The 22,767-nt window shown below is 45.8% G+C and overlaps 1 protein-coding gene across 1 annotated transcript in view; it reads left to right on the plus strand.

The window, feature by feature from the left end:
* Window positions 1-22,767, plus strand: part of LOC115765157 — a 157,032-nt gene that overhangs the window by 23,806 nt on the left and 110,459 nt on the right. The window contains exons 2-4 of the mRNA XM_030708570.1: window positions 20,231-20,327; window positions 20,398-21,313; window positions 21,374-21,880. Coding sequence (XP_030564430.1) covers window positions 20,231-20,327; window positions 20,398-21,313; window positions 21,374-21,880 — 1,520 coding nt within the window. The remainder of the gene's footprint in view (window positions 1-20,230; window positions 20,328-20,397; window positions 21,314-21,373; window positions 21,881-22,767) is intronic.

A 22,767-nucleotide genomic window follows, 5' to 3' on the forward strand; every position in this document is an offset into this window, starting at 1 on the left:
CAGTCAGGTGCTCACGAGTTCGAGTAGCTCATTGGGCGAGGACAGTACAGCCCCAGGGATTCGGAGCGACCGTTGTGAATAGACGGGTCTCCGCCCCGCCGGCAACGGCCCCTGCGGAAGTTGCCCACCACATGATGAGCCAAGAGGCCGGAGCCGGGTATGATCCGCGACGAGCATGTCGTAGGTGCGCACAGGATGGACACTTTGCCAAGGAATGTTCCAGTGCACCCGTCTTGTTCTGTTGGGTATGTGGGAGCCCGGGGCAGAAATAGACAGGATTGTTGTCGCCGCACGGAGGCGGGAAACGGGCAATGGCGTCGCCCAGGCCAGGATCGGGTCGGCGCCGACACACACGTGACTCGGTAATAGGACACCCACTGAAGGTGGACGGTGGCCGGATCGTCGCTACGGTGGAGATTGGCGGGCGAACTCGCGATTTCATTAGTGAAGACTGCGTACGCAAGGGGGCAATTCGGGGATAAGTGAAGGACGTACAGGCGTGTCTGTCATACTTTTCACGCTGGATTCCCTGATCAGCAACAGGATGAAGAGGACACGAAACGGGAACCGAAAAAAGGTTTCCCATGCCAGGGAAATGAAACGCTTGCTTCGCAACCAATGAGAAAAGACATGCAAGAGGGAGCGAAGAAGGGGCCTCACTCGCAATCGGACCAAGCGCTTGAAGAGCTGCTGCGACAGATCTAGGCTGGTCAGAGAGGAATCAGGAGCAACGTCTAGGACCCACACGGACACAAACGTTCGATAGCAGCTGCCAGAGTGGAGCAATAAACAAGCTTCACCTGTCGGAGTCGGAGTGGTGCACAGAGGAGGCGAGACGCAGGGCGAGCCCAGCATCGAAGAGGCAGAGTGGCCAGCGAATCTGGATTCGGAACTTAGGGAGTTCCTGGAGTCTGGCTGCAGGGAGTCGAGGGAGGTATTTCGCCGGTTAACAGCGGCCAATCTCAAGCTGAATAGGAAGAAGTGCAGCATCTTCAGGTAGAGATTGGTCTACCTGGGGTATGTCATTTGCTGGGAGGGAATACGTACCGAACCAGAGAACGAGGAGGCGTAACGTAACCTTAGGACTCCGACTAATTGTAAGAACTTGCTGCAGTATCTCGGGATTGCGTCATGGTACAGGCGCTTCGTTCCCAACTTCGCGACTCAGGTACAGCCGCTAACATCGCTCTTAAAGAAGGGCGGAAATGGGCTTGGGATGAATAACAGGAGGAGGCATTGCGTCAATTGAAGGATAGCTTGACGACTGCCCTGCGTTGGCTTGTCCAGACTTTTCCGCCAGATTCGTCTACTGACGCGAGTGAGTATGGCCTCAGCGCAGTGCTGACGCAGAAAGCTGCTGAAAGCGGAGGTGAACTATTCCCCCATTGAGAAAGAGTGCTTGGCAATCGTATAGCCGATTCGAAAGTTACTTTGCTACCTAGGCACTAGAACTGTAACAGTTCCAATTTGACGTTCACTACCGTCGACGTTCGCTCAACGTCGTGGCCGATGCACTGTCAAGGTATCCTTTAGAGACCTGTTAGCAAGCAGTGGTGGCTTACTAGAATATGAGCCGCACTGTAAGGATGGGGTATTAACAACTTAGTAATGGATAAGTTAACGAATGAGCTGAATTTCCAGATGGAAATTATTTCAATCAAGTCGGACGAGGACTTTGAATTTTACAGAAGAAGGTAGCAGGAGGAGCCGGCTCACTAGTTCCGACACACTCTGTACCCCCGACGGAGAGACTAAATGGAACGTTTGGACGGGATGGTCATGCTAATGGCTGTCGAGGTGACGACCATGTTCGTGTAAGCTCCGTTTTCGCGGAATTCGCCACCGTACGCGGAAGAGCCCCCATCCCCTCCGCTGGCATCACCCTCGCCAATGTCGCCTGCAATGGCAGTCCCAACAGCAGTCGACGGGGTGGACGATCCAGCGGACGAGGACGAACTCCTACCACTTGAGACGGACGAGCACATGCCATCAATGCAGGAATCCGGAACAATGAAGTCGATAGGAACGAAAATTTCTTTGTCGGCCCTCGTCGGAAGTCGAGTCGTCACCGGCGAAAGTAGCGCGCGACACCCCAGTAACCGGCGCGGAAGTCGATCCGCTCCGCCGCAGCTCGGACCCCCTCGGAGAAAGGGAGCCAAGAAGTCGCGCCTGGTTAGTTGCGGAGCCGTAGCCACTTCCCCAGGTGGATACCCTGAGCCTTGGTTGGCGCCAATTGCCCTCTGCTAGATGGTCATGAAGGAGCAGCGGATCAGAACCGAGGACGCGATGCCCCCTCTCGTGCCCATAACACGTGGAGGCCCAGAGGCATCCGGCACTACGTCTCGGAAGGAGATAAGGGACGCATGGTTTAGCCAAGAATATATGATGCCACCGTAAATGCCCGTTGCACGCGTAGAGGAACCTGTCGCCGTCCGCCGTGCGGATACAGAAGAGGCGCCAGAAGAGGCGCGGAATCGACACCCCCGTCGTAACCCACCAAGCCGAGGGGAACGACCGACGCATCCCCCACAGGTGCCGGCGTGACCCCCACCGAGAGCGAGCTGTTGGGAGACATCATGGGCTTGTTCGTTGGAATCGACGGTAAGGGCACCAGCCTGGAGTCGGTGATCGACGAGTATGCGGGCCTGAGTTCAGAGGCAGTCCCGCTAGCTGCCGATCCCGAGGCCGCGCCGAGGAGTCCTACGCCAACGGAGAGCGTCAGGAACCCTGTCCCCGCGAAGTGCTTCTGTCATCGGGCGTTGTAGTAGTAGTAGGGGGTGAGGTGGCTAACCGGATTCCTGATTCCCGACAAGGAGCCGTTAAGTTTATAGTTTAAGCGAGTTATGTGGAATCACGGCAAGAAGCCGTTAGATTTATAGTTTTAATGTTTTTTTTAGTTTTCAATCATCATCAGTATTAGTAGTAAAGAAGGCAAGGAGCCGTTTCTGATATCGATAGGATATAAACATTTTTAAACATATTGTATTAGAATAGGAGTATAGTTAACGAAGGGCAAGTAGCCATGTAGCCATCAAGGGCATAATTTGAGTTTGAATTTAACCAACGGCCGCCACAGCAGCCGTGCGTTGTTGATCGGTTGCTAAACACCGTTTTTGGGAGCGCAACTTCAATTCGACGGTGAGGAGTGAAAGCTCCGAGGCGAAGTTGCAAAAGCTCGAGGCGAAGTTGAGCGACCGAGGCAAACGCACGGCTCGCCTGTGAGCGTGCCAGCACTTTTGTGGTTACGATTCAAGTAAGTAGACGTGTGTCGAAGAGAAAAAAGTGACAAACATAGCCCTAACAGGGGTAGCGGAGTGCTAGGACAAGGTTTTCATGTAGGGAAACAGAGTAGTGTAGTGCATAATAATTACAGAGAAGGAAGTATGAATAAAGTAATGCTAACACAGAATTCCTAATAATCCTCTTCATTTCTTATTAACAGTAATCTCGTGCACCTTGGCTAGCCGGTGTTCAACATAACCACTTGCCCTAACCTAAAGCGTAGTGTATAGAGAGGCTTCATTCCGTCACTCATGCGATCAATCCCAACATCAGTGTGCATGTGTGTTGAGACGAGCTCCGGCGAGGAACGCCCGCGCTATCCATCGAACGCTGAAAGTCAGCTCGGTCGTTCCGGATACGCGCCGCCTTATCTGATAGGAGGATTGAATGCTTGTGTTCGACTAAAGACAGGGTAACGACGTTTGAAACACTGCCACTACAATGCTGTATTGGTGGTGTGTTGCTACAGTCTAGATGGATACACTTCTAGGCTTTGATAGCGTGATAGTAGTAGAAGCATGTGTAGTGATTCTTGTTGTTATTGCCCAGCTACTACTAGGCTGTGTCAGGCCGATGTGACTTGATGTGCTCAGGGCTTAATTTAGCTTTAGTGCTCCATCTCTTATAATTTTTCTTGTATCTTCGCAGGTGAGTCACGGGCGATTCTTCTCATTGTCTCATACTCACTCAGCCAGTTATTTGGCTGAGAGTGAAAATGTGAGTTTTCATCCACTTCAAATCAATAAACTATATTTTTCTTATGAAAAATATTGCAATTGCCCAGCAATCATAAAGCTTGCTACAGTTGCTATAGGTTTGCCTTTGCAGACAATTAATAGCATAACCAAATCAAAAAAGAAAATTGCTGGTAAGAGCTCCAGCGACAAGCGACTTCACGCAAGGCTATTGCCTTGCCCAGTGGACAAGCACAACACAATCAACAGTAGCTTCTATGTCAATGTTATTATTTCCGCGCTACCGATGCCGACACCGCCTGCAGACGAAAGTCACACAGAAGAATGCTAAAAAATGCAATAATATTGATTGTTTTCGTACTTAGTGCAAGGCGCGACGCGACCGTCAGCAACAAATGCCAACAACCGACTGTTTTCTAGAAAAGGAAGGAGAAACAACTCTGTAACAGTCTAAGTAAAAGTAATCACTATGTTCAAGCTTTTTTATACCCTGAACCCATTAAAAATGCGTATAAGGGTATATTGTATTTGTGCAAAATCCAAATTTATGTAACAGGCAGAAGGAAGCATCTCCGACCCCATAAAGTATATATATTCTTGATCAGCATCAATAGCCGAGTCGATCTAGCCATGTCCGTCTGTCTGTCCGTCCGTCCGTCCGTATGTATGAACCAAAGGATCTCAAAACCTATAAGAGCTAGAGACTTGAAATTTAAGATGTAGGTGCTCCTAGTTCCCGCGCAGATCGAGTTTGTTTCGATATCGACATCCTGTTTTTTTTAGCAAATTGGGTAAATAATAAGAGCTAGAGCCACCAAACATGATATGTTGCTTCTAGAATATTATAGATATTTCAAGTATCTTTCATTTCATACCTAGCGCCACCTCCCCGCTACCACCCCAGAGCTATAAATCAAGTTAATAACCCAACTTTTATTGCCAACCAATTTAAACCACAATTTAAATGCAATTGACTTTTTCAGAATACACAAATATTCTATGGTACAATAAGATATACTGTAGAAAATTTCATAAAGATCGGTTAAAAAAAACCAAAGTTATATGCAACTGCGCAATTGAATGGGGCAGCATCTTTCAGAATTTCTGTATACATGTACACACACATTCATGCGCGTCTGCTTCGCATTCTAATAGCATGGTAATTGCATCTTTTTTTGTAATGTTATTTTAGTTCCTTTTTTTATCATAAGTACTTAATTGTTGGTGTGGCTGCTGAGTAGAGGCATAGCAAGTGGTGCGGTCTGTCGCGAGTTCGAGCCCTACCGGGGAAAGTATTATTATTTTTTTTTTGCTGGTGTGGCTGTTGAGTAGAGTCGACAGTAAGTAATGCGGTCCGTTGCAAATTCGAGCCCTGCCATGGGAACTTTTTTTTATTAATTTATTTGGTGTTGGAATAAGAGGGTTCAGGATATCCCCTAGTCGGGAGCTCCCGACTAGAACCTCTTACTTTTTTTCTTATCTACTTATGCTAATTAAACAATATACGTGAAATGAAGCTAAGACATTTAACTGTCAATAAATCTTCAAATCGTATTATGATTTAACCATGCTGTTCGCTCCATAAGTTAATTAATAGTATTTAGTAACGATGTCAGCGCCATTTAGTATTTTGCTTACATTCCTTGAAATGTTAATTGAATTGAATAACTATAACTATATTTTCGCGATCGATGTATTGTACACTGAACTGAAATCAGTTTGTCTTCAAGTAAAAGAGTTGAAGCGGAGCTGATGGTTTTTTTAATTTCAACGCTCGTGGAGGACTCTAGCTCAAACATTGGCGCCCGAGCAGGGACTTGAGGATAAGGTCTAAATCCGGAAGAAGCTTAACATTTAAGCTTATTGGAATACGCTTAATTCACCCAGTGAACAGGCCGGCAACTGTGGCGGCAACCTAGTATTGTGAGTCTAACTTCCTTGGTGCATTTGATATTTCTTGCAGGCATGTTTAGTTCAATTCGATTTGTGTGAATATAAGTATTATGAATTAAACATGTACCAAAAGATTGGTAAATCAGCCTTTTAAAGTGTGTGCAAATTTGTCACATGTAGTATTGGCAATAAAGTGCGGCAAGTGTTCATACAAATGTACAGTAATATATTAAGAGTTACAGTTGTATTGTATGCATACGTGCCCAAATAATAGGAGAGCAATTGTATGTGCTACCTGACTTACTTTGACTTGACATTGGTTTTGAATTCCTTTTGCGTGCACTTTCGCTTTAACTGCAGCAAAAGATCTTCGAACAACTGCATGATTCGACGTTCTTATCTGTGCACTGAAAAAAGCGGTTCTTTACGTACGCTGAGCATAATTTGGCTCTCTTAAGGTACAACAGCGAAAGGAATTCAAATTATTAGTGATTTGCCTCATTGGAGGGCAAGAGAATTTTGAATTTTGAAGTAACATTTAGTTACAAAATTAAACATTGTGGTAGAATCAAAGCATTGTGAAAATTATTGTTAAATTCCCGTGCTAATTACTTGTTGGCACAATGGCTCCAAAAAGGAGTAAAGAAATTGAAAGCTTTACGGCACGGGCCAGCTTAGTAAATTCCTTTACGCGCAACAAAAATTATATTGCGAAACATAATGCTTCAACGACACCTGCAGAGTGGAAAGCACGGTAAAGCCTAATTGAAGCAATTTATAGCCAATTTTGTGTAATCCAAGCCAAAATAGAACAAGAAAGTGATGATACAAGTGAATATGACAGTCGCCAAGCAATCGAAGAGCTTTATTGTGAAATAAAGGTTTAAATGCTAAGCAGTCTGAGTCATACAAGTCGACCAGCAAGAAGTAATGATGTATTGAACAACACACAGGTGTCTCGGCAGCCGAATCTTTCTAAATTAAAAGTGCCAGAGTTCTTAGGGAAGTACACCGAGTGGACCAGTGGGCTCAATACATTTACTACGCTGATAGGGTCGGATGCTTAGCTTGATGACTTGTCGAAGCTAATACATTTGCGATCCGCTTTAGGTGTCGTTTTTTTAGGAACCATTGACAGTTTGGAATTATCGTGTGTTAACTACCATCCAATCACATATAAAACAGATGTTTAATCTAAAACGTATCAAAAATGTAACTTCGGAGGCTCTGAGAGTACTTGTAGACAGTGTAAATTCACAGGTGGCCGCCCTTAAATCTCTCGGCAGTGAGCAGGACATTTTTGACGCGCTACTTTTTCATTTGATTCACAGCAAGCTGGATGATGAGACACTCGATAAGTGGAAAAGCAAATGGGACTTAAAAAAATTACCTTCGTGGCCATTGTTACAGCAATTTCTAATAAATAGAGGTATGAACTTGGCTAATCGAGAAGTTCGGAGGAACAATGGTTCTCGACCCAACGGGCAAAACGTAGTAAAGAAAGCTAGCTTAGTTGTAGCTGCCAATGTTACTGATTGGCAAGTCGTGTTACATTTGTGCTAGCTTCCATGGGTTGAAGGAATGCCCAAAGTTTCAAGAATTGACACCCTTGCAGCGGGTTCAGATAGTTAAAAGACGTCCGCTATGCCTTGTATGTTTCAGTAAGCACCACGTAACGAGGAGTTGCGATAGCCAACGCCGTACCATATGCAACAAACCTCATCATGAATTGCTTCATCGTAATGCCGCGGAAAGCGTCGGTGACGTGGTGCATAATGACCAATCACAACAAGGGAACAGTTCTTTACATAGCGCACTATTAACGAAGTCATCTAAAAGTCTCCTAGCTAGAGCCGTGGTTATTATTATACCCTGAACCCATTAAAATGGGTATAAGGGTATATTGTATTTGTGCGAAAGCCAAATGTATGTAACAGGCAGCGTCTCCGACCCCATAAAGTATATATATTCTTGATCAGCATAAAAGCCGAGTCGATCCAGCCATGTCCGTCTGTCTGTCCGTCCGTCCGTCCGTATGTATGAACGCAAGGATCTTAGAACCTATAAGAGCTAGAGACTTTAAATTTTAAATGTAGGTGCTCCTAGCTCCCGCGCAGATCGAGTTTGTTTCCGATAATCGATAACTTACTCCGTTTCCAAGCAATCGATAAAAATCGATATCGACATCCTGTTTTTTTTAGCAAATTGGGTAAATTATAAGAGCTAGAGTCACCAAACTTGACATATAGCTTCTAAAATAGGATATATACATATATGCATTTGATGTTGGAAGAAGAGGGTTCAGGGTATCCCCTAGTCGGGAGCTCCCGACTAGAACCTCTTACTTGTTTTTATTTTAGATGTGTATTAGACTCTGGCAGTCAAATTAACGTTGTCACTTTTAAATTTGTTTCGACTTTGAATTTAGAAATGCGTGAATCAAGTGGGATCGGCAATGCAACATCTCAGATTATTGGTGAGGTGAATGCTATTTTCAAATCTAGAGTGACAAGGTTTGCAGCCCTGTGTGTTATCAGAAATTACGCAATATAATCCGACAAGTTCCCCTCTAGGTGTGAATTGGCAACCACCCAAGGGAGTAACACTTGCAGATCCGACATTTGACTTTTCTCAAAGAATTGATATGCTATTGGGAGTTTCTTTATTATTCAAGCTGATTGTTGCAGGTCAAATCAAATTAGGACGAAAATTGTCCACTCTTCAATAATCGCTATTACGCTGGGTAATCGTTGGCCAGTTTACACCCAGCACTAGCGTGGCGCTGCTAGCCAAGGAGAAGGAGCAAAATGTGCTTAACTCTAAGGAGCTAATGAGCTGCAAGACCTAGTGCAACTGTTTTGGAAATGCGAGGAAATACCACGGCCTGTTGATAAATTCACTGAAGAGGAAAAACAATGCGAAAACAGTTTCGTTTCTAATATTGGACAATCTGAAGATGGCCATTTAAGTGTAGCACTTCCATTCAAATGTCCCAAGATTGTATTCCAGATTGCCCTTACTAGATTTTAAAATTTTGAAAAGAAGTTAAATTACGATCCCTCCCTAAAGGAACATTATTTCAAATTTATTGAAGAATACAAAAATTTGGGCCATTTGAAAATAGTAGAGGCCGCTAGGACAAAGGACATGTTGTACTTTATGCCCCATCATCCTGTGCTCAGGCCGGATAGTCTGACGACCAAATTGCGCGTCGTACTTGAAGCTTCGTGCAAGTCCAGTATTGGCGTCTCCCTAAACGATACTATGCTTGTTGGGCCGACCTCGACAATAACACACCCATTGTAGTGCTGCGTCTAAAAACTGTCACTTATGGAACAAATTCACCTCCACTCCTAGCAGTGCGCTGCTTGTTATATCAATCAGAAAAACATGAGAATGAGTATCCACTGGCAACTAACGCTATCATACATAGTTTCTATATGGATGATATGTTGTGTGGTGCAGACACCACAGCCAACCTTGTAGAATTGAAACAGTAAGTTAGTGAGCTGTTAAAACTTGGCAGATTTAAGCTACACAAATGGCGTAGTAATTGTCATGAAGAGTGCGGACAACCTAGACCCTCTAACGCTTCAAACTGAAGATGCAGCTAAATCCCTTGGAATATGTTGGGTGAGTCAAAGCCACCCATTTCAGTTCTCGTTTAATGCCAAATGCTCTACAACTATTACGAAATGAACAGTGCTATCAGAACTAGCTCAAGTGTTCGATCCCTTGCGATACTTGAGTCCTATACTGATTCTAGGTAAAATATTCGTGCAAGAGTTGTAGTTACTGAAGCACGACTGAGATGAAGTGCTGCCGTCAAGTTACGCGGCTCAATGGAAAAGATACTGAGAGGAACTGAAGCTCGTAAATCAGTGCTCGCTGCCACAATCGGTGGTTCCCATCACGTTTGAGGCCGTCAAATTTTGGGTGCCAACTTTGCGGCGAGACCTTCGGCTGCGTTGGACAACTGGTGCTGCCTCAACAGGACCATCGAATCCAGCGAAGGCCGCCACTCTCGTCTTCGCAAGTTGTAATACCGGCCCTGGTCCTTTGATGCGCGCGTGGAGGTTGCTGCGGACGATATCAAAAATTTCTTTAAGCCAATCCGCCTTTGTCCTAGGGTCGAGCGCACTAGTTACGGACCCCGGAGTCACCTGGTCGTACAGAGCTGCGGGTAACCGAGGTTCCCTGCCCTGCATCAGAAAAGCGGGACTAGAGCCCGTTGAATCTCCCACGCTCGTGTTGACCGCCAGCGAGATCTCGGGCAAGAGTTCGTCCCATGAACTCTGGTGGCCCTCAATAAATTGCGCTATCATGGTATTTACAGTCCTGTTGGTCCTCTCAGTAGGATTCTCTTGCGGACTGTACGGGGCGGTATACTGGATCTCTACACCCAGGGACCCCAAAAACGACTTGAAGCTCCGGCTCGTAAACTGTACCCCGTTGTCGCACACAAACTTTCTAGGTACCCCGAACCTACTTAGAATCCTCTCTCGAAACGCAGTCTGCAGGTGTGCTGCTGTGGCTCTCCTGAGAGGGACCAATTCCACCCACTTCGAGAAAGCGTCATGGAACACCAGTAGCATCGTGTTTCCGTGTCTCGACCGTGGAAGGGGTCCGACGAAGTCCACGCAAAGTACCGCCATCGGCTCTGCCACCTGCCTCGCCAGTATGCGACCAGCCGGTTTGAGTTGCTCACTCTTGAGTTTTTGACAGTCTTCGCAACATCTCACGTATCTGGCGGCATCGCGGAACATACCCGGCCAGTAGTACCGCTGGGCTCACCTCGACACCGTTTTCCTGACACCTTGGTGTCCGGCCGTGGGAGCATCATGACATTTCCTCAGTACCCTCTGGCGTTGACCACTGCCTACGCATAGTTTCCAAGGGATGTAGTCCTCATCATCTATCCGGTGACCCAAATGCCTATATAGCTGTCCGTTTTCCTCGGTGTAATCCGGGAACTTGGCTGGCTCTTCGGCGATTCTAGCACGCATCCTCGCGACCCATTTGCAGGGGGCCCCGGATGCCTCGATAGCGCATCGGCCACGACGTTGAGCTTCCCTCGTCGATAATGGACGTCAAATTGGAACTGTTGCAGTTCTAACGCCCATCGCGCTATTCTTCCGGACGGACTCTCGATCGAGTTGAGCCACTTGAGTGCTAGATGGTCGGTTATCACGTCGAACCGGTACCCTTCTAAGTAGCAGCGCAACTTCCGGATCGACCACACTATTGCCAGGTACTCACTCGCTCTTGGCCATCAATCGTCTGCGTCAGCACTGCGCCGAGGCCATACTCACTCGCGTCAGTCTGCAAGTCGAACTTGGCGGAAAAGTCCGGGCAAGCCAACACAGGGGCACTCGTCAAGCTATCCTTCAATTGACGCAATGCCTCCTCCTGTTCTTGCTTCCATGCCCATTTCTGCCCCTTCCTTAAGAGCGCTGTGAGTGGCTGTACTTGCGTCGCGAAGTTAGGGACGAAGCGCCTGTACCATTGCGCCATCCCGAGACACTGCCGCAGTTCTTTGCAATTTGTCGGGGCCCCTCAGGCTACGTATCGCCTCCACTTTCTCCGGATCAGTACGTATTCCTTCCCCGCAAATCACATGTCCTAGGTAGGCTAACCTCTCCCGGAAGAAGCTGCATTTTTTCCTATTTAACCTGAGATTGGCCGCCCTTAGTCGGCGGAATACCTCCCTCAAATTCTCTACATGCTGTTCTTTCGTTGCTCCTATTACCACGATGTCGTCTAGGTAGGTGAAGGCATGGGGCTCCATTTCCGTTCCTATTACTGTATCCAATGCTCGCTGAAAGGTCGCACACGCCGAGTGTAGACCAAATGGCATCACCCGCCATTGGAGAAGACCTCTTCCAGGGACTGTGAACGCCGTACACTCCCGACTATCGGCTGCCATCGGTATCTGCCAGTACCCGTGCTTCAAATCCAGTGTGGAGATGAACCGGGCGTGACGCAACCGCTCCAGGATGTGGTTAATACGAGGCACCGGATAAGCGTCCGGAATGGAATGCGCGTTGAGTTTTCGGTAGTCAATACACATACGCCACTCGCCAGTCTTCTTCTTGGCTAAGACGATCGGGGCGCTGTGCGGACTACGCGACGGCTCGATGGCATTGGCCCGGATTAGCTCATCCACTTGTTCGTCGATCACCCTCTGCATGGCCGGATTCTTGGGATAGTATCTCAGTTTCAACGGCTTGTCATCCTTCAGCCGGATTCTGTGCTCCGCGATGTGTGAGACTCCCCGCAGCCCCACGAAGAGAGCCAGCTCTGACTCCAGGAACTCCCTCAGTTCTGGATTCAGATCCGCTGGCCACTCCGCCTCTTCGATGCCGTTCTTGCCCCCTTCTGGCACCACTTCGACTCCAGACGGAACTCCATGACCGCTCGATTCTGGCAGTCGCTCCTGGCCCCCTGTGTCCATGTGGATTCTGGCCATTGCTCCTACTCCGTCCTTTCCCTGGCACGTTCCCGCCGTGCAGCTTCCGTAGCCAACATAAGTCTGCCTTTTTAGCTCTACGCGCCGCCTCTTGGGCTCTTCGGGCTCTCGATTTGAGCCGGACTTTACTTTCCTTTTCCTGACATTTTCCATCGGGTGCCGAGCAGGTGCTCCCCTTCCAATACTTGGGAGGCCTTCCTCCGACTCCCTCTGTAGCCGAGCAGGTGCTCCCCTTTCATGACTCGGGAGGCCTTTTCCCGACTCTCTCTGTAGCCGAGCAGGGGCTCCCCTTTCATGACTTGGGAGGCCTCTTCCCGACTCTCTCTGTAGCCGAGCAGGTGCTCCCCTTCCATTACCAGGGAGTCCTTTCTCCGACTCCTCGCTCGTTCCTGGCCTCACGCACGGTGTCGTCACTGCTTCTAGGACCAGTTCTGCCTCGCCGCAGCGTATTGTAGTGCCCATTGCACCCAAGAAATCCATACTCAGGATTACGTGGTCCAACATTGAGGGCATGATGGACCCATCCCATCTATGGTGGACCCATCCGCCAGGCGGATGCGTGCCTGTATTTCCTCCGCTCTTCCCCTTGCGTTCGCAATCTTCGCTCATGAAGCTACGAGTGGCTCCAGTATCGATCGTGGCAGGCATCGTTCGTCCGCCGATCTCTACCGTAGCGACGATCCTGCCACCGTCCACCTTCAGCGAGTGTTCTACTACTTCGTTCCGTGTGTATCGGCGCCGACCCGATTCTGGTCCGGGTGACGCCGTTGCCCGTTTCGCGCCTCCGCGCGGCGGCAACACTCCCGACTTCTTCGGCCCCGGCTTCCACATACCCAACAAAATAAGACAGGGGCGTTGGGACATTCCCTGGCGAAGTGCCCCTCCTGTGCGCACCTACAACACGCGCGTCGCGGATTATATCCGTTCCCGGCCTCTTGGCTCATCATCCGATGGACCACCTCTGCCTGAGTTGCAGCGGGTGGGGCGGAGACCCTATTGTCCACAACGGTCGTCCCGGATCCGCTGAGAGCAGACCGGAACGGATTGAGATGTCCCGAGGACTGCGCCGTCCTCGCCCACTCTGCACTATTTGAACTAGAGACACCCTGACCCAAGGGTTGGCTGCCTGAGTACTCCGCCCTCTGCCTCACGACGATCTCGTATTCTACGGCCAGTTGAGTTAGCTGGGATAGAGTAGAAAAGTCTTGCCGTCGCACATAAAGCCTGTATTCCGGAGCGGCGTTCTCGTAGATCCGGTGCAGCTCTTGTGCCGGCTCCTATCTAGCGTGATGCATAAAAGCCCTCAGCTCTATTAAATATTCGTTGAACTCTTCGCCTACGCGCTGCCTCCGGGATCGGATCTCGTCCTTAAGCCTCTCGAAGTAACGAGGGGGTAAGAAAAGCTCCAGCAAACCCCTCCTAAACACGGCCCACGGCACATCCCTTAGCCCACTGCTCAGAAACCAACGAGCAGCCCTATCGCAGAACTTCGCTCATTGCCCTGGGCATGCGGTCGAGGGCAATACCAAAGGTGATGGCGCGCTCCTCGAGGTCCTCTAAGAACCCAAGGGGGCGGAGCGGCCATCATACCTCATACCCCACTTTCGAACTTGCTCCGGGACATTGGGAAGTAGCCTCGCCTCCGGGTGACGGTATTATCTAGTGTGGTAGGGATCACCACCCAATTCAACAGGGGACCGCCCTACCTCTGCGTTGACCGCAGTTGCTCGGCGTTCTGCATTCCCCCCGAGAGCAGGAACTGCCTCTACGCCCGAGACGGACAAGCTCGGGGTGGGCGCCTGAAACGCCCGTACAGTTGGGAGCTTCTGAGGTCAGGCTCCGACTTTTGACGTGGCCGCCCGCCAACGTCGGGTGGGACGCCCCATGATGGCGGCTCAAGAGTTTTAGCGTACTGAGATTCCAGCTCGGCAAGCCGAGCCCAAATCTCAGTCGAATGACCGCCTGCACGTAGGTGGACAGCCGCTTACGTAGCTCCTCCACGCGCCCGTCCTTTTCCAGCCCAAACTCCTGGGCGATCGCCACTAACTCCTCTTTGCATCGCTGGTGAATCCAGCGGACGCCTACCCCCGGGTTTTGGCACTCACCTGCCTCCATCCTTTATTGTATACTTCCTTGGTAGCCGACGTCGCTGTTTCCTTCTCTTCCCGTTTTAGGGGTTCCGTCGGTCCCTTTATTATTTCTCTCCTTTTTTTGATCAGTTGGTGTCTTCGTCACTTTTACGCCGATCTTAGTCAGCCACTTCTGTTCCTTTTAGTTTTCTCTTTATTTTGCCTTTATATCTTGGTTTATTCTTGTGTACTTAACTGTTTGTTTAATTACTTTTATTTATTTTTGTTTAAATAATTTTATTTATAAAAAATTGTATTTTTATCCACTTATTTTTATTTATCTTTAGCCACTTCACGAAATAAAAAAAAAGTAATTCTCTCGACGTTCTTGACACTTTAACCCGCATTCGTTTGATTCGTTTGGCGCTTGTTCTGTTCTTATTGTTCACTTCGTTCGCCTGCAATCTTAAAGTGCGACCATCCTCACTGCTCCGACAACTGTACTGACGAATTCAACTTTTCAACGCGCGTGAGTTGAATTCGTCCCACTGTACAGCCGCTGCCACGACGCCTTAACGGCCGACGCCTTAACGCCGACGTCGACTGCACTGCGCGTTTGGGCACACGTGTGCGAGCGTGATCTCGACGTCGCCCGTCTGGCGCGCGCGCGCTGTACTTTTACGACCGACCGTTATGTTTTCGTCTCTTTGCTTTGCGTGCTAGATTTTTGCAATCATTTTCACTAAAATTCAGCACGTGTTCATTTTTCTGCCTCTGCCTAACACAGGGTATAAAAATGTTCGCTGGGTTATACTGGACTACTTAATCCTCTAGTTTTATATTTCACACATATATCATATCCTCATTCTCTTGTTCTCCGCTCTAGGGTATACTCGACTAAGAATACCCCTTTAAAAAGGAAGTATCCTGACCAGACCAAGCCTAGCTCTATTTCTGCACACCTACACTACCGGGCCGTGGCCTCGTACCAACTACTCTAGCGGGCCGTGGCCTCGCGCCAACTACTCTACCTGGCCGTGGCCTCACGACAACTCCGCTACCCAAATCTCCTCGCCGTGATTTGGCCATGGGAACGATGGCTTCCAAATGATGATTTAATCCATTTGGATTAAAAAATGCCCCCAAATGATGAGTTTTATGGACAAAGTTATTCCATATCAGCGAAAGTCACATGTCTTAGTGTATCTTGATGATCTGTTTGCACAATCAAAGGAGTTGGAGGAACATTTGTTGCACCTTGCTAAGGTTGCCACACAAATCGTAAAGCAGAATTAACTATAAACATCGAGAAATTCAATTCTGCCTCAAAAAGGTAGACTAGAAGGCACATTGCACATTCATCCTGATAAAATTCGAGCTGTTGCCGAATTTCTGGTCCCTAAAACTCAGAAGCAGCTGAGAAGAACTTTGGGGATGACTACGTGGCACAAATGACTTACTGTTCAGTATCCAACTAGCATATTTATACCCTGAACCTATTAAAAATGGGTAAAAAGGGTATAACGTACTTGTTCAAATGTATGTACCAGGCAGAAGGAGTTATATCCGACCCCATAAAGTATATATATTGTTGATCAGCATCAACAGCCGAGTCGATCTAGTCATGTCCGTCTGTCTGTCCGTCCGTCCGTCTGTCCGTATGTATGAACGCAAGGATATCTGAACCTTTACCAGCTAAAAATGGTAGCTGAAGGTCCTCCTAGTGCCCGCGAAGATCGAGTTTGTTTCCGATATTCGATAACTTTTCGCGTTTCCAAGTAATCGATAAAAATCGATATTGAAATCCCGTGCTTTGAGCAAATTATTTAAATAATAAGAGCTAGAGTCACCAAACTTGACATGTAGCTTCTAGAATAGAATATTAGAGTGGGGATTTCTAGTTAAATTTGCTGAATAAGTTCACTCGTTCATTTTCTAAATCGGTCATTTAGTTCACTCGTTCAGCTATTCAGTCAGTCATGAACGATGAACTCTGCTCAGCTATTTAGTCGGTCATGAACTATTCGCTTAGTTCAGTTATGCAGTCAAATCAAAAGTGAAATTAAAATCCCGATATCTTTTATGTTTATTAAGAACTGAACATCATTTATAGCTATCGCCATCTCCCCGCTACCACCGCAGAGCTATAAAACAAGTTAATAATCCAATTTGTATTGCCCACCAATTTAAATGTAATTGACTTTTCAAGAATACCAAAATATTTTATGGCACAATAAGATGTAGCATTTGGTTTAGGAATAAGAGGTTTCAGGGTATTCCCTAGTCGGGAGCTTCCGACTAGAACCTCTTACTTGCTTAATTCTCACAACTTCAAGTCAATAAGCCATATAAGTGGAATGGGAATTCCCAAATTGCATTGGAGGAAATAATATCTCAACTCTGCTGAGCACCATTCGAAATATGTCCTTATATTAGCAAACCATTCATCGTAAAATTTAACGCATCTCTTTATGGCGCAGGTGGGCTTTTAGCACAATCCGATGAATCGGGATATGACGAAAAAGCTAAAAAAAACTCAACCTAACTATACAGTCACTGCTATCATAATATATCGTTTTTATATTAAGGGACATTCGATTAAAGCAGTAACTTACCATACAAGCCTTCGTTGGTTGTTGAATCAGTCAGAGTCAGTCAGTTTGTAATGAGGCATCGAAAGGGAAAAGAATATGTATTACCCGACGCTATTTTACGCTGATTTGAAGTAGTAGATAAAATCGCCGAATTTGATAACAATCCGAGGGCATTCAATCACCAAAGTATTCGAGCCTTAAAAAAATCTCGGGTTATCTATTTGACCAGACTTTCAGGTAGCCGATGACAACATCTCTCACAGTAGTTGTTTTCCAAGCAATTTAAAAATGCTGATGACTACTGGAAGTGCTTTGCTCCTGAAGAGTTGCGTAAAGCCGTGATCAGCTCGTGTCCCGATCCGCCGTCATCGGCGCCCTGCGAGATATTTAGAGCGCATTCGACGTAGTTTTTAATGGGAAAAAATGGTCACAGATGTGCAAAATTCCATGAGCAATTGCAAACTATGTCAAACTTCTAAACATCCTACCTATATTCTTAAACCTCCTATGAGAAGTCAAGTTACGAGTTAGAGGCCATCCCAAAGTTTAATTCTTGATTTTATTGGACATTTCCCCCGCACTAAGAAGGAAACATATATTTATTATATTATTATCGTTCTATATCACTTCTCTACATTTACCTTTTTCAAGTCAATAAATAGGTTTAATTCGGGTGTAGCGACTGCATACCTGATTAAAATAGTTTTCTCTTTCGCTGTTCCAAAAATAATTATCATTGACAATGGGACTTATTTTGAACGCCATGAATTTGCTACCTTGATTTCTAAATATTCCGTAAAATAAATTGTACTTAAAGAAATTCGGTTCACCAATCGATTGGATTATATCCCTTTTTTGTAGTCCTTGTTTAATATATCATCACCTATGGCCATAACTATAACCTGCTGAAAAATGTATATTTATTTAGTGAGAGTGTCATACCACTTACTTAAACCGATGACTTTGCAAAGATTCGTTCTTACATAGAAAATAATTTATGAAAAGCAAATAAGAACAAGATGTTCTGATCGGGAGCTCCCGACTAGGGAATACCCTGAACCCTCTTATTCCAACATCGAATGCAGTTCGCGCAACGCGCTCGTTTAAAGTAATAAAGATTAATTCAAAAAAACAAGTTCCCTTGGCAGGGCTCAAACTCGCAACTGACCGCATTACTTGCTGACGACTCTACTCAACAGCCACACAAGCCAAAAAAAAAAACAAGTAAGAGGTTCTAGTCGGGAGCTCCCGACTAGAGGATACCCTGAACCCTCTTCTTCCAAGATCAAATATATATATATATTTACATATATTCTATTTTAGAAGCTATATGTCAAGTTTGGTGACTCTAGCTCCTATTATTTACCGAAATTGCCCAAAAGACAGGATATCGATATCGATTTTTATCGATTGCTTGGAAACGGAGTAAGTTATCGATTATCAGAAACCAACTCGATCTGCGCGGGCACTAGGAGCACCTACATCTACATCTGTTACATACATTTGAATTTTGCACAAATACAATATACCCATATTACCCATTTTCAATGGGTTCATGGTATAAAAACTGTTTCCCCGATAGGGCTCGAGCCCGCGACAGACCGCACCACTTACTATGCCTCTACTCAACAGCCACACCAATTATTAAGTATTATTGAGAAAAAAACGCATTAAAATAGCAGCACAGAAAACAATCGCAATTGCAATGCTGTTGATAGAATCGAAGCAGACGCGCATGAATGCGTGTGTGTACAAGTTAACACATAAATACTATAGCAACCAAGCAACAACACATGAATGATGCTGACACGCCAAATTGTGAGTTCAGTGCTCTGCACTGGCAACAATCAGCAGCGATCGCATGACACTTCTTTGCTGGTGTGCTGCGACGCTGAGAATGCTGAGTCGGCATGCCGACTGTGGTCCTTGCTAAGTAGAATTATGTTTTGCATTTGTCTTTAGCTTTAGTTCGCTTTTTAATAAAGAAGACACAAGTTGTCTATTTCGTACTCCGGCTCATAACCGTAACATTTGTTCTTATTGATCACATTATTGCACCACAAGGGCAATAATCACCAAAGGGGACGAAGTCAAGTCCTCCAACGTAATCATCATAAAAATCGTATCAGTGTTCACCTTGGATCGACTTCCTCACGGAAGCGACGCTGGACCTGGAATTCACAATCAGCAGCTACGCGGGATCCCCACGGCTACCTGCTACTACACCTAAATAACTTACATGTATACAGAAATTCTTGGAATTTGCGCCCCATCCAATTGCGCAGTAAAACTTAACTTTCGGTTGTTCTTATCCGATCTTAATGAAATTTTCTACAGTATATTTTATTGTACTATAGAGTATTTGTGTATTCTCAAAAATTCAATTGCATTCAAATTGTGCCTTAAATTGGTGGGCAATATAAGTTCGGTTATTAACTTGATTTATATCTCTGTGGTGTTAGTGGGAAGGTGCCAATAGATATAAAATGAAAGATACTTGATTTATATATATAATATTCTAGAAGCTACATGTCAAGTTTGGTGACTCTAGCTCTCAATATTTACCCAATTTGCTTAAACAAGAATGTCGATATCGATTTTTATCGATTTGCTTAGTCCCTATCCAAGTACGTTATCGATTATCGGAAACAAATTCGATCTGCGCAGGTACTAGGAGGGCTTACAGCTAAAATTTCAACTCTCTAGCTCTTATAGCTTCTGATATGTTTGCGCTCATACATATAGACGGATGAACGGATGGAAGGACTGACAGACGGACAGACGCACGGACGGACAGACATGGCTAGATCGACTAGCCTCTTGATGCTGATCAAGAATATATATACTTTATGGGGTCGAAGATGAGTTCAGGATATAAAAAGGAACGCCAGGAGGACCTTCGTTGCAAACATTCGCACACAATCATTCTATCCTTTTTACGCATTTTTAATGGCTTAAGGGTATACAAAAATGGAGCAGTAAAAAGTTTCTTAAAAGTTGAGCGAGCTTGGATAAGAGATCATGCTTATAAATATATGCATCCGATAGTTTTTCACTCCCCGGATATTATTTATCAAAGTCCCGTCGATTCAAGAAAATACGATCTGTCCTAAAAACTACATTTAGTAGAATATTGAAAATATATAGAACTGTTAGCCTCAATCTTATTTGATTAAATTTTATCCCGAATTTCGTAATATTTGATATTTCGTAATCCTGACTTTTCAGATGGAAGTCCTGGTGCGAGAGATGCAAGACCAGGAACATGGTGTGCCAGTGCGTCAACAGAAGATGTTCCTTACATCCATTCCATATGCGTTCATGGGTAAGTAAGATTCATAATTAAGTGTGAAAAAACTTGAAAATTTCGATATAACACATTCATTACCACACAGGGTACGATCTTATTGAGTGGCTAATGGACCATCTTCAGATAGAGGAGTCAGAAGCACTGAATATTGCCAATCAACTGTGTCTGCATGGCTACTTTTTCCCTGTCAACGACTCCAAGACTCTCACAGTAAAAGATGACTCGTCACTTTATCGCTTCCAAACACCTTACTACTGGCCCTGGCAACACAAGGTACCGGACAATGTCGAGTATGCCATTTATTTAACAAAGCGGTCACTTCGCAACAAGCAGCGCCATGCACTAGAGGACTATGAGGCAGAGGCTTTCGCTTCACTTCATAAGAACCTGAAAGGCAAGTGGGACTTTATTTCTATGCAAGCCGAGGAGCAGGTTCGACTTGCCAAGGAGCGTAAAAAAGGCGACAAGATTGTTGGCGACTCTCAGGAGCGCGCTTATTGGCGCGTTCACCGTCCACCACCCGGCCTGTTTACGCCTCTCGAGCCTTGTCCGGTGCCGTCGCGGGATCGCCAGGGCCAGAAACCTAGTAAAAGAAAGACTCCAGATGATATACAACGTGAGGTGGAATTTCTGATAAAGACTTTAAATCGAACACGCATGAAAATGTCACAAGCCTGTCAATCTCTTGTTTCCTACTCGGAGACGTTTAATGAGTACGATTTCTTTCTACAACCAGCGCTGCCCTCAAACCCTTGGGTTACTGAGGATATTGCCTTCTGGCAGTTAAACAGCACCTATGTAGATATACCCACTGAAAAGCGCGTGAAACGCTGGGCCATTTCCATAGAGGAGCTCATCTCTGATCCCACGGGACTGCAAGAGTTTACAACTTTTCTGGAAAAAGAGTATTCTCACGAAAATATACGTTTCTGGATTGCAGTGAATCGTCTCCGCCGCTCCGCACACTCTCAAGTGGAGCGCAAGGTTAACGAGATATATGAGTAAGAAAATAATTTTAATGATTAATTGTACCGTACTCTCACTGGATTTGTAATTTACAGAGAGTTCCTTAAGCCAGGAGCGCCGTGCGAAATCAACATCGATGGCAAAACCATGGAAAGTGTTCTTCGTGGTCTTAAAAATCCTTCGCGTTTCACTTTTGACTCGGCATCGGAGCATATATATATGCTGCTGCTGAAAAAGGATTGTTATCCACGCTTTGTCCGTTCCGAGCACTACAAACGTCTTGTTGACAGTGGTATCCAGCCTTCGCACAAAAAACGATTCTTTTATTTTGGCGCTGTAAGTGGAGCCAAGAAAAAGATGACTGCTGCTCTTTCATGTCAACCAAATCAAGGCGAAATGACTAAGGTTACAAATAACGCCGTCACAGCTAGCGGTTCCATTACCCATGTACCACCTTCTGGTGGTACCCCGTTACGTCGGGGTAGTGATCGTAGCCTTACTAGCTCGGCACTTGAGCTAGGCGCCATTGCTGGCAATACAAATACTGGCTCCCAAGTCCCACACTCTCACTCCCAAGACAACCTATGTGAGATTCCATACAGGTAAGATGCGAGCACTTCTCTTTCTATGAATGTGCTTTATTGAATTCCACCTCTTTTTAATTATCAGCTAAAATATAAAAAATGTTGTGTTCTTGGCGCTTTCCTTAGGTATTAGGTGTGATAGTAACCAAGATAGGTTAACCTAGAGAGAGGGGATCCCCTTAGCCTGATTTATGGTCAAGTGGGCACATCACATCGCTGACAGAAGCGACAGTGACAAAAACAGACACACAGACACACAGCCACACGAATATCCAGACGCCCAGAGCGCACATACAATAAGCTAAGCGCTCATTAAGGACGTGCATCGAATGAATAATCACGAGCTCAAACATATGCTCAAAGAACGCTAAGCCACGTGACGCAACGACTAAACAGCCACTCGTATATACCGTCGCCGGGGACGCATACGCTATACGACGCACCCATACAGGCAGGGACGCCATTAATAAAGATCAGATCATTAGTTAAGGATATAAAAGTAAATGATGTGACCTTGGCAATGCGGTTTAATGCTTCTAGTTATATTATGTGGCGTAAGTTTACACTTTGACGAAATCTTAGAAAAATATGCCCATAATTAAGGAACAATATTTGGAAAAGGACTGTAAGAAAACTTTTTGGTAGCCATGCGATCAATAAATTGTACATGTATAACACACATTTAAGGATCAAACATTGCATAGTTGCAGGGATTTTTGCAACCGCCCAGTTTTGGATTTACCACTCTCGGCTTCCGTTATCGTTAGCCGTTTTCCCAGGACCTTTTATTTGAGATTCGGATTTTTAGATAAACGTTTAACTTAGGGAAGAGTCATGCATAATCGAGAACGTTTATTATAGTACTGGCGATATAATTGTTTTTTTTTTTTTTTAACAATTGTTTT

The sequence above is a fragment of the Drosophila novamexicana genome, unplaced genomic scaffold (genome assembly GCF_003285875.2).
Source record: "Drosophila novamexicana strain 15010-1031.04,08,12 unplaced genomic scaffold, DnovRS2.1 tig00000932-arrow-arrow-pilon, whole genome shotgun sequence".
Lineage (NCBI taxonomy): Eukaryota > Metazoa > Arthropoda > Insecta > Diptera > Drosophilidae > Drosophila > Drosophila novamexicana.